Below are 11,907 nucleotides of genomic sequence, written 5' to 3'. Positions count from 1 at the left end.
GTGTGTGTGTGTGTGTGTGTGTGTGTGTGTGTGTGTGTGTGTGTGTGTTGAATGGCATAAACCCTGAAGAATGAGGAGAACAAGAAGGGAGACCACAGCAAAAAATTTTGGAAGTTGGAAAGCAGACAGACCAGTGATAAAGGGCTCAAAAGACCCAAGAAAACTGATAATGCGGCTGCAGGGAAAGCCGATAACGACCCCAGAATCCCCCAGAAGCTCAGGAATTAGCAATATTAAGTACTTTTGCAGATAAGACTAAAAGTGGCAGCCTAGTTAAAGATAGATTGAAAGCTATTTAAAAAGCAGTCAGAAACCCAGATTCTCCCCTATCCTGGCAAAGAACTAGAGACTTGATAACCCTCAGAGGTGGTAAGACAGAGGACCCCCAACTTGAGGGCACCTGGCTTGGCTTAGGTGCCCTATTCTCCTCCTCAGTCCCAGTGTGCCTGTGGCAGGGACTGCACCATTCTGCCAGGAGGTTAGCAGAGTCCTCTAGGGACACCTGGCTGGCTCAGTTGGTAAGTGCGTGCAACGCTTGATCTCAGGGTTGTGAGTTCGAGCCCCATGTTGGATATAGAGGTTGCTTTAAGAAAAAATCTTTATAAAAGAATAGAGTTCTCTGGGGAATCTGATTGGACCAAGAAGAAAGCCCCTAAGGAACTGACACTGGGGGCTTCCAAACCAGACTTCTTGCCAGAACATTCTGCAACGCAGAAGCTCAGTCCAGGCCCTGCCAGGTAGCTGGTTAGTGCCCTCTGAAATACTAGCGGATAACCAAGGAAGACTGTGTTAGGAATCAAAACGGACAAGCAGCAGCAAATCAGGAGAAAACAGGCCATGCTGGGAGAAGAAAACTCAGAACACCTATCACATATGTTCTCCAGGGTGTGGGGAAAGGGATTGCAAACATGAAAAGAAGTATATTGTAAGAAATGGACATTCAGAAGTAAAAAGGACTTGTTAAAATAAAAAATAGCAGGAATGATAATTAAAAAGAAAGGTTGGGTAAAACGAGGAAACCTTTTAGAAGGCAGAGCAGAAAAGTGGCAAGATGGTGAGTTAGAAGAGTTGAGAGGGACACCCGGGGGGCTCAGTCGGTTAAGTGTCCAACTCCTGATTTCAGCTCAGGTCTTGATGTCACAGGTCATGGGTTCAAGCCCTGCATCAGGCTCTGATCTGACAGGGCAGAGCCTGCTTAGAATTCTCTCTCTCCTTCTCTCTGTCCCTCCCCCACTCACACATGCTCTCTAAGTAAATAAATAAACATTAAAAGGCCGGGGTGGGGCGTGCGGGGCACGTCTGGGTGGCTCAGTCTGTTAAGCATCTGACTTCAGCTCAGGTCACGACCTCGTGGTCCTTGAGTTCGAGCCCCGCGTCGGGCTCTGGGTTGACGGCTTGGAGCCTGGAGCCTGCTTCCGATTCTGTGTCTCTCCCTCTCTCTGCCCCTCCCCTGTTCATGCTCTGTCTCTCTCTGTCTCAAAAATAAATAAATGTTAAAAAAAAAAAAAATACTAGTCTTCCTGCCCCCAAATTCTAGAACAGGAGGACATGAATTTCTACACGGTAAAGGTCCACCAAATGGTCAACACAGCGGGTGAGAATAGACCCCAAAATAGAAATGTAACATTTCCTGACCCCAGAGGAAGTTCATCACACTCTGGGAAAGGACCCCGAATTGGAATGGCTCCAGGTTCAGCAGGGGGCGTGGAGTCGAGCACCTGCCCGGTTCTCCGGGAGTATTGTGTCCAGCCCGGAATTCTGTAAGCCCGGCCCGCCTATGGATCAAGGGAGAGAGACGAGAAACAGATGTACTTCCATTCCCCTGCTTAGGAAGCCAGAGGGAGATGTGTTCCAGCGAGAAAGAGGGAGAAATCGAGCCGAGGAAAAGTGAGGTTTCACACCTGCTGAGAGGGGAGGGGAGACCCCAGGCGGCATCTGCACAGCGGGCACAGCGGGAGCCAGTCCAGACTGGCCGGAAGGCGTGGGACCTCTTTGGGATGACAGAGTTGAGGGAGGACGTGAGGCTTGTGAATGTCTTAAGCAGGAATGTGGTGGCAAAGGGCACAGTGTCGGCTTAGTCGTGACATCACATGAAACTAAGCAAACGGGCACCTGGCGGCTCGGTTGGTTGGGTGTCCGACTCTGGCTCAGGTCATGATCTCACGGTTCATGAGTTCGAGCCCCACACTGGCCTCCGTGCTGACAGTGCCTTTGTAAGTTCGAGCCCCAAGTCCAGCTCTGTGCTGACAGTGCAGAGCCTGCTTGGGATTCTCTCTCTCTCTCTCTCTCTCTCTCTCTCTCTGTCTTTCTGCCCCTCCCCCACTCACTTGCTCTCTCTGTCCCTCTCTTGAAATAAAATAAACTTAAAAAAAAAAAAAAAAAACAACAACTAAGCAAACAGAAACAGTCACTCCAGGAAAAAATTATGCAGGAAAAGAAAAGGAATCCTAACCTTCCACATTTCTCAGCTACAAATAGTATCTGAGGAATAAATCCTTCCGTGTAAATACTAAGGATTTTGTGAACCACAGTGATCATATATGTTGGGGGATGGGAGGGTGAAAGAGTGTGTGTGTCGTGGGGGCAGGGAGGGAAGAGAGCAAAACCCACAGACCTAAAACAGAAGCTCCTGGAACAGCTGTCAGTGGAAGTGAATACCACAGTAGTTGTCTGAAAGAAGTGAAAATAGTTCCTGTAGAGAATAAGACATGGGAGGGGGACACTGTTTCATTTCTTTCTTTTTTTTTTTTTTTTAAATTATGTTCTAGAATTCTTTGGACACTGAGGTGCACATAAAACTGTAGTAACAATAAGAATAGAAACACCGGTTGGCAGAAGATCGTCTGTTAACCTGTTTATTGACGTGTTCGCATTTTTAGCTGCGGTAAACAGCTAGCCCAGAGTCCCAATTCTGCAAAACAAAAAAATGCTGTCTTAAGAAAAATACTTCTCTGGTAGGCCTCTGAGAATTGCAGAATTGAGGACATGTGCCTTTTTTTCTTACCTCTCTAGATTATCCTCTTGACTTGAACCACAGCGAAACCTTCCTACAAACCACAACGTTTCTTCCCGAAGACTTCACCTACTTTGCAAACCACACCTGCCCTGAGAGGCTCCCTTCCATGAGTGAGTAGAGCCACCCTGGCTTTGCAGACTGACGGGTCTTTTTATCTGATTAAAATAAGAATGAGAGGTTTTTTTTTTTTCCCCCTAATGTTTTATTTTTGAGAGAGTGCAAGTGGGGGAGGGGCAGAGAGAGGGGGCTGCAGAGGATCGGACGATGTGGGGCTTGAACTCACGAACCGAAAGATCATGACCTGAGCAGAAGATGAATGTTTTGAGTTCGGGCATGATCACTTGGGATCACCGATCGGTGGTGGGGCCGTGCGTGGGTGCTCGCCTCGGGAGCCCTCAGAGAGGCTTCAAGCACAGCCACTTTCCTCCTTCCTCTTTGAGACGTTCAGCTGCCATTCACTCAGTCTCAATTTCTTTCCACTCCATTGGCAGAGCCAAAGCTCTAAAGTCTTAACTTCTTGACTTACTGCTTTGCCCAGTAATAGTGATGAAGTGAAATACAGGGGGTTGCAAAGCAGAGGAAGGGCCTCCCGGCACTGTGAAAGACGGCAGTCAGCTGAAAAAGCATTGAACCTCCCTAGAGAGTGAAACCCTGGACATGGGGGGAGACTTCTGTCATTTTCTGGCCTCTTAATTCTTTTTCTTCCCCCCCACCCCTTTCTCTGTTCAGAGGGCCCAATAGACATAAACATGAGTGAAATCGCAATGGACGACATCCATGAAATCTTCTCCAAAGACCCAGCCATCAAGCTCGGAGGTCACTGGAAGCCTTCGGATTGCATGCCTCGATGGAAGGTAGGCTGTGAAGTCAGACCAGATGCTAGGAGGCCCACCTGGACTTGCCATCATCCCAGGTCGCCGTGGGATTCACGGACCGTGATAATCTGTGCTTTGCACCCTACTGCCCGATGCAAAGTATCTGCAGTTCATGGAAACGCTTCGGAGGCGTGGGTTTCCCTAAGGACAGGCTGCAGCCCCGGAAGTGTGTGTCGTCCGCATGGCTGAGCGGGACCCTTTGGTCTTCTTTATAGGCGTCTTGGCTAAGCAAGGAGGAGGGTTGGTAGGTCTGTTGCGCCATGCTAGCAAAAGCCGTCTTCACCAATCCGGGGCTGCGTGTGCCTCATTCGGCATCGTTACTCTGAGCTTAGTGCGACCAAGAGCGGAGTTCTCCAGCCTGACACTGAGAATTTCTGGTTGTTTCTCTGCATGACTGTAGTTAGGAGGCATCCGTGTGTGGATCTGGCTCATGACACCGGCCTAAGTCCAGTGTCTCAACAAGTATTTATTCAAGTGCTGTTTCTGTGCCGGTCCTGCAAGGAACAAGGCAGATCTGGAATAGATGGGCATTTCCAGCCCATCACTGGGCGTATGACCAGCACTAAGAGATGAGATAGATGTATATCTATCTATCTCAGCGTGCGCTGCACGCTCTAAGGGGAAGTACTGTTTTGTGGAGCGTGTTTTAGTTGTATGCCTCTGTATCCATGGACGTGTTTGTGGGACAGGTCTTGGTGGAGGATGAACGTCTTCCTCTGGGTTGTGGCCTAGAAAGAACTCACTCAGCAGGTGCACTATGTACACAGCATGGTGTGTGTGAGGACAGAGTCCCCTCACTTCCGAGGGTCCACCTGCCAACATAGCCGCTCCTTCAGCAGAGGCTGCGGACAAGGCAGCCTTCCAGAATAGCCCAAGAGCCGGTCCCCCGATTCTGCAGCAGCCTCGTGCCACAGAGCAGAAGTCGGGGGGACTCACGGGGCGGCTTCTCTCGTGTGACCCTCTCCAGGTGGCGATCCTCATCCCTTTCCGGAACCGCCACGAGCACCTCCCAGTCCTGCTCAGACACCTGATTCCCATGCTGCAGCGCCAGCGTCTGTGGTTTGCGTTTTATGTGGTTGAACAGGCGAGTGGCCCTTCCTTCCCTATTCTCTCTGTTCCGAGGCAGCAGTTCAGATCCACCTTTGGAGTGCAGAGCCAGGGAAACAGAAATCTGATGATCGAGCCACCCAGAGGTGAAAGGGAGGGCAGAGAGAGCAGTTTGGGTTTGAGGGGTTACTCGAGACGGGCAGACCCGAGTCCAGGGTGGACCTGCGTGTGCCCTTCGACAAAGGCTCCTTGTGTGGGGGTTGAGTCAGAGTTGCCTTGGGTGGTGTCTTCAGTCTCCAGACCCAGGAAACTCCCCTTAAGATGAGGATGAGGAGCCGTGAGTAGAAGTGGCTGTATTGTTCTTTTCCTCCCTTTATGGGGCTTCCCAATGCTGTTATGGGTCGAGTGTCTGCCTTTAGGACAGTCTTGGGAGAGAGTCACCACCCCTCTTATTTCTAAGGAGATCGGGGCGAGATGTCAAGAGGCTTGTGAGGCAGTGATGAGCGTGCTGGCCCGGCCCCCAGGGGTCCCTCCCCGTCGGGTTCAGTCAGCGCTCCTTTAGGCAGGGCTGGGACAGCAAAGAGTTTGCTCCGGGAGCAAAAGAAAAATAAAGTTCTGCTTCTTTTAGGTCGGCACCCAGCCTTTTAATCGAGCCATGCTTTTCAACGTCGGTTTTCAAGAGGCAATGAAGGATCTGGACTGGGACTGTCTTATTTTTCATGATGTGGATCACATACCAGAAAGCGATCGGAACTACTATGGATGCGGGCAGATGCCGAGACACTTCGCAACCAAGCTGGACAAGTATATGTACCTGTGAGTATCACGTCCCCGGGAAGAGGTCAAATCTGAAAGGATGCTGAGAGATGCAAAGGTGGCCAAAGCCAGTTAGCTCCACCCAGCGCGCATCGGCTGGCGAAGGGATGAACAAAATGGAGCACAGCCACAGCACGGTACGCTGTTAGGCAGCAAACAGGAAGGGAGTCCTGACACGCTGGCCGGTGGGTGAACCCTGAAAGCATTGGTGCGAGGCAGGAGCTACTTACCAGAGGCCACGTGTTGGCCTGATCGTATTTCCACGACTTGCCCAGAATTCGGCAAAGCCGCAGACACAGAAAGGACAGTGATGGTTAGGGTTGAGGGGAGGAGGGGGAACGGACAGTGGCCACTGATGGGTACAAGGCTTCTTTTTTGGGGTGATGAAAGGTGTTAGAGTGGATTGGGGTCGTGGTGGCACGACTCCGTGAATATCCCAAAAACGACGAAGTTGTGTACTTTAAATGCGTGAATTATATGGAACGTCAATTATGTGTCAATAAAGCTGTTATGAAAAAGACAATTAGAGAAGGATGCAGTTAGCTACGGAGGGCGACGTGCCTCAGCACAAGGAAACGGTAGCAGATGGGTCAGGACAGCAGTGCGGAGAGCGCTGTTTCACGTTGTGCGGTTCTCCGGTGAGATGGCGGCCTGTCCTGGGGACAAACCACCCTTGGACGCACAGATGACTGAAGCTGTACGTCTCCTTCCAGGCTTCCTTACACCGAGTTCTTTGGTGGAGTGAGCGGCTTAACGGTGGAACAGTTCCGGAAGATCAATGGCTTCCCAAACGCTTTCTGGGGTTGGGGCGGAGAAGATGATGACTTATGGAACAGGTACCCCCTTTTCCAGTTTCCGGTGCCTTCTAGAAACACTGCCTTAGGCTCCCCCAGACAAGCGCCACGCAGGAGGGATAGGGTGCAAGCCACGGAGGTCATGTGAAGTGTTCTAGCAGCCACGTTTAAAAAGGTTAAAAAAGAAAAAGACGGGAAATTAATTTCACTGTATTTTATTAATAAAACATGTTAACAGTGTATTTATCGTAACATGTCAGAAATAATATCCTTCCAACGTATAATCAGTATAAAATGTTGACAAGATCCTTCACATTCATCTTTTTTCCCCCTTCTATCTTTGAAATCTGGTATTTATTTTACACTCCTAGCACATTTTTCACTGAAACCTCCCCAAACCAGAGGTCACATATTAGTGATGTGTACGCGCATTTATCCGTACCATCAGATAAGGCTTGCGTTGTACAACGTTGGGTTGAGTAGCGTCAACTAGTCTTTTTACAGAGTAAGTGAATAGTAACCTAATAAGGAACAAATAAGCAAAAGAATTTCTACCTTGTGTCTGTTTACTTTCTAAATTGGCTTTAAAAAAGAAAGCTACGTGTTGCTTTTTAATTACAGAGTAATACTTGCCGGTAAAAATTCACATAATACAGAGGTGCGTAAACCAGAGCGTAATTCTTAATCCCCCACGGCTATCCTATTTCATTCCTAGGAAGTAGCGATTTCGAACGGGCTGTTTCTTCCCCCACTTTTTTCTGTTCCTACGTAAATAACCCGGGCCCATCCCTTCTCCAACCACGTTAATACAGAGAGAGCCACTTCCTTAGTTTTAACAACGGCATGGTATTCCTTTACGTGGATACACGAGAATTTATTTTAATCCTCTCCTGTCGATGAACATTGTTGTTCGCAGTTTTGAATATCCTTGTTCACGTGTGCAGATACTTCTGTAGCTTAAATTCCTTCTTGTGGGACGGCAGAGTCAAGTAAGTTGCTCTTTTGAATTTGGATAGTAATCGCCAGGATTTTCTTCCAGAAGAGATTGCAGAAAGAGTCCAAGCCATGGTGCATCACCGTTCCATCACGGCCAACATTGGCTGTAAACAACCTTTTACATTTTGCCACATTTTGGCCCTTCAGCAGCCGCGTGTGGCCCGGGGCTGCTATACCGGATAGGGGAGCTCCAGACAATTCTTTCTCAGTCTGAGAGATAAAAATGGCATCTCATCCTTTTAATTAATTTGGGTTTCTTAGGAACCCGGTGAGGATGAACGGCTTTGCCACAAACCTACTGGTTGACTGGTCCTTGAGTCCGGTCAAACTCCAGTTCAAGACATCTGTCGAAATTCTCCGCTGGCACTGTCACCAGGTCAGCAGGAACCCCCTTGGGTGCAGGATCTGGGGCTGGTTCCCCCCAGTGTGCTGCCCAATTCCAGGCGCACAGTAGGCATCCTATATGTGTTTATCAACTCAGAGCAAGAACACACTTTCCTGTATCAAAAGGAGAGTGTAATTTGGAGTCAAGAGGAGGATGTTGAAATAATATTCTCCCGCAGTGTTGACATAGGAAGACAACCGTAAATTTTACGCAGCTCTCCAAAGCCTGCCTCTGTGTGTTCACAGTTTCATACAGTCCCATCAAGTTTCCAGTAAACCCAGCTTCAAAATCCTATCTTTTTCATACTAAGGATAAATAACCGAATACCTCCTTAAATGCTGCTGTCCCCATAGTGTTGTGAAGTTTTACATCTAAATCAGAGCATGTCCTACAAATGAGTTCACCTCCGTGGTGACGGGAGAGTTGGGCAGAGTGAGTAAGTTCACAACCAGGAAAGCACAGTGCAACTCTGACTTTCCTGACTTGCGTTATAGCAGGTGGTGGAAAGGAAAAGTGTTTTGTCCACCAGCGAGAAAAATATTTTTGATAGGATCCGAACAAGCCGGCCGAGAGGGCGTGTGCACTCACCCCCTGGGGGACACTCACCGATGTACCTGTCCCTGGGGACCTGGCGGCACACCTCACTCTCGAGAATTTTAAGTTTCTTTTCTTTCTCAAAACTTTTTTTGTATTGTAGACCTCTTGTCTGCAACCACGCGCTTGCCCAGAGGGTAGGCAATTGAATATTTAGGTGCAGAAGTTCTGTTGTTCACCTTGGAGTTTCTCAGCCTCGGCATAGATGTGGACACCTGCACTGCTAGATCATTTGGTCTAAAGGCCCATTCTCTTTGTCTCGGACAGAGTACAGAACGCAGGCTACTCCGTGAGCCGGCCAGAAGGCGACACCGGGAAATACAAATCTATTCCTCATCACCATCGAGGAGAAGTCCAGTTTCTTGGAAGGTTGGTGCAATGTGTTTATCCTTCTCACAAATACCCTCTGTACTTTGCATTTGCAGATGTCCCAGAGCATGTGGCAACCCCTTGTCTTCCTCCCCACCTCCTCTCTAAGGTCCGGTTCTGGGTGGCTGTTGAATAGTTCCTGGAGAGATGTTCATTTACCCGTGAGGCAGGCGCTTGTGTGAAATCAGATTATCGGTGCAAAACTTGATCGTAGATCTTTTAAGGAAATCGGTCACTTGGCAGCTTAAGCTTCATGGTCTCTTCTGTAGTCTTCAGGGAGTTGGAGAAAAATCCACTCCCGTTAAAGGTCTCTGTGTAACCTACACCCACACCACAAAGCAGACTGGCGCCCTTCCTGCGAGCTCCGGTTCCGGAAGCGTGGCCCCTGAAATTCCGTTTGTACTTGCTTTGTTATCACCTTTGCTTCTGACAAGGAGCTTCCATACTGGACCGATTGGGGCATATAGATGGAGGCACATCTCTGCCTTTCCAGGAGTAGCTTTTTGTCTCGTTAACTGGGAGGAGGCCTGTTCTCCAGACCATCAGTTCTGATCGCATGCATTCTGTTGTCATGGGAGTAGGAAGGCACCGAATGCCGACCCTGACCTTCTCATCTGATGGATTTTTAGTATCTTACCTGCCACTCCCCTGCCCCCTGCCCTTACCTTCGGCAAGTCATTTAACATCATGAGCCCTGGCTTCTTCATTTGCTACGGGGCAGGTACGTTAACTGAAATGAGGTCATAAGGAAAGCACCTGGCGTGAAGTAGGAGGTGTTTCCCATAATAACATCTGGCCTGGAGCGGCTGCACGGGTGGGCCAGTCACCCGCCAGGGGACGCAGCGTTGCTGCCCTGAGTTGTGTCCCCTCCCGTGTCTGCCCCGCCCCATCCCCTGCCGGGAGGACGTGAGCCCCTCACTCGGAGCCACCCCTCTGTTCTCTGCTTCAACAGGTATGCTCTGCTGAGGAAGTCCAAAGAACGGCAAGGGCTGGACGGCCTCAACAACTTGAACTACTTTGCAAACATCACATACGACGCCTTGTATAAAAACATTACTGTCAACTTGACACCCGAGCTGGCTCAGGTGAGCGAGTACTGAGAGGAGGAGAGGATGTATGTGCTTTACCCGCCGCCACCCAGAAGGCAGCCTGGTGTGATGTCTGGGGGCTCCACACAGGAAGAGAGTAGAAATACAGTGTCTGATGAAGGATCACAGGGTTCGAGGGGGAAAAAAAAATGTGAACAGTGTCCACGCACAAAACGCCTTCACTGTGGCTTGGGAACTCCCTTCATGAGGACTGGCTTTCTATTTTCACAAGACGACGTCTGTCCTGCTGCTCTACTCCCCCGGTCTCCTGCCCCAGCGTCCAGTCTCAGCCAGGATCTCTACACCCGGAACCGAGATCCACCACGGTCCCACCGCCGAGCCCGTTCCTACGAATGGCCTTTGGAGCAAAGAGGCAGCCCCACCCCAGGGCAGCGCAAATGAAACTCCACCCACCATTCTTCTCCATCTCTGGTGTTCTCTTCGGTTTCATTTTTTTAAAGGAAAAAAATAGATAAATAAATTACCTGCTTTGGGTGGGGATTGAGGGTGGGGGGGAGGGATTGGGGAAGATAAACAGACATATAACAATCACTTCTTGAAGAAGTATAATTGTAAATAAGCCATGTAAAATGCCTTTTTTAAATTTAATTTTATAGCTGGCTCCAATTCGAACCGAGGATTTCTACATTAGCTCACTTATTTGGTTGGCAAATGCAGGAACTCCGTTAAAAACGCAGGGGAAGTGGAAGAATGTCCCCTCCCAAATTGCTGTCACTTTGGAAGGGAGAGGATGCAGGGCATGTCACCTACAGAACGAGCCGGTCCAGTCTGTCACTGGTAGCTAACTCCTGCCCCTTCCCATCCTCCTCTTCCGAAAGTCTTTGCTCTTGACTTTTGCCGTGGACGCGCTCTCCCGAGTTGGGCACGCACGCCCTCATCCGGCCACCTGCTAGACAGGAGCCCTCGGGGGCCTCCCTGTGCACACGCCCCTGGATTTCTGGACTCAAGTGTTTATCCTTTCATCACTGAGAGAGGTGGGGGTGGGGTGGGGTGGATGGGTTTTCTGCCTCTTTTCTCCTCTTTTTTTTTTTTCTTTGTTTTTGTTTTTTTGTTTTTGCTCTTGTGGAACTTGGCCACAATTCCTGAAATCTGTGCCTAAATTACTAACTAGCTTCAGTGATTCCTCTGAATATTTCCCTGTTTGGGTTTCTGGAAAGATTGTTTGTCAACATTATGAACTAGTACATAGAAATAATGAGCGATGGAATGAAGAATTCAGCTGGGGAGCAGGTGACACTTGTGTGCCGTGGGTTAGCTAGGGTCCTGGTTAGCCCTGATCAGAGCTTTGCAAAGCAGACTGATAAAGCTCCAGGATGTAAGGACCCAAGCCCATGCGCTGTGTTCACACCCCATGCACTTCTTGAAGTTAGATTCCAAATTGCCCTCGAAGTTGTGCCTCTCTGTTTTTCCCTGAGCCAAATCCCTCAAGTTATAGTTCCTGTTGGCTTCTGCAGGACGCCGACAAATGCCAGTCTTTTTCCTCTCCTTTTCCATAAAACATATTTATATATCGTGATTAGGAGTACTTCCTGAAAAGTACTTCATATTTTTTTTAATTGCCTTGTTTGCCTTCAACTTCCTTAATTTTCATGGTTTACATGAATGTGTGTGTAGGGGGTATATTTGTGTATTCGCGTGCGGGTTGGGGGTTTCTCCGTTGCATGTGTTGGTTCCATGGACTTATGACCCCCACAAGCTGTGGGAGCCTTGTTTTTTGTTCTTGCTTTTTTGTTCTTTTGAAGAATAGAAAATAGCATTACAAAGCTCTTATCAGCTCATATGAGAAGGCAGGTTGTTGCCCTTGAAAATGCTGGTAAGTTGTATCCTAGGTTTTAAAAGAATGTTGAGCATCTCATGCTTTGAAAGACCTTCACGGGGGAACATTACACCCAGGAGCTCACTTGGT

The 11,907-nt window shown here is 48.9% G+C and overlaps 1 protein-coding gene across 2 annotated transcripts in view; it reads left to right on the top strand.

The window, feature by feature from the left end:
* B4GALT5 (beta-1,4-galactosyltransferase 5) overlaps window positions 1-10,384 on the top strand; it is a 73,610-nt gene extending 63,226 nt beyond the window's left edge. For both annotated transcript variants that reach the window (XM_040460015.1, XM_040460016.1), the window contains 7 exons: window positions 3,013-3,126; window positions 3,746-3,870; window positions 4,859-4,975; window positions 5,567-5,754; window positions 6,468-6,590; window positions 8,791-8,892; window positions 9,845-10,384. In XM_040460015.1, coding sequence (XP_040315949.1) covers window positions 3,013-3,126; window positions 3,746-3,870; window positions 4,859-4,975; window positions 5,567-5,754; window positions 6,468-6,590; window positions 8,791-8,892; window positions 9,845-9,992 — 917 coding nt within the window. In that variant the 3' untranslated portion in view covers window positions 9,993-10,384. The remainder of the gene's footprint in view (window positions 1-3,012; window positions 3,127-3,745; window positions 3,871-4,858; window positions 4,976-5,566; window positions 5,755-6,467; window positions 6,591-8,790; window positions 8,893-9,844) is intronic.
* The last annotated feature ends 1,523 nt before the right edge of the window (window positions 10,385-11,907 follow it).

The sequence above is a fragment of the Herpailurus yagouaroundi genome, unplaced genomic scaffold, assembly GCF_014898765.1.
Source record: "Herpailurus yagouaroundi ecotype Mexico unplaced genomic scaffold, PumYag 246, whole genome shotgun sequence".
NCBI classification, from domain to species: Eukaryota; Metazoa; Chordata; class Mammalia; order Carnivora; family Felidae; genus Herpailurus; species Herpailurus yagouaroundi.
This window is presented reverse-complemented; position numbering and strand designations above follow the sequence as displayed.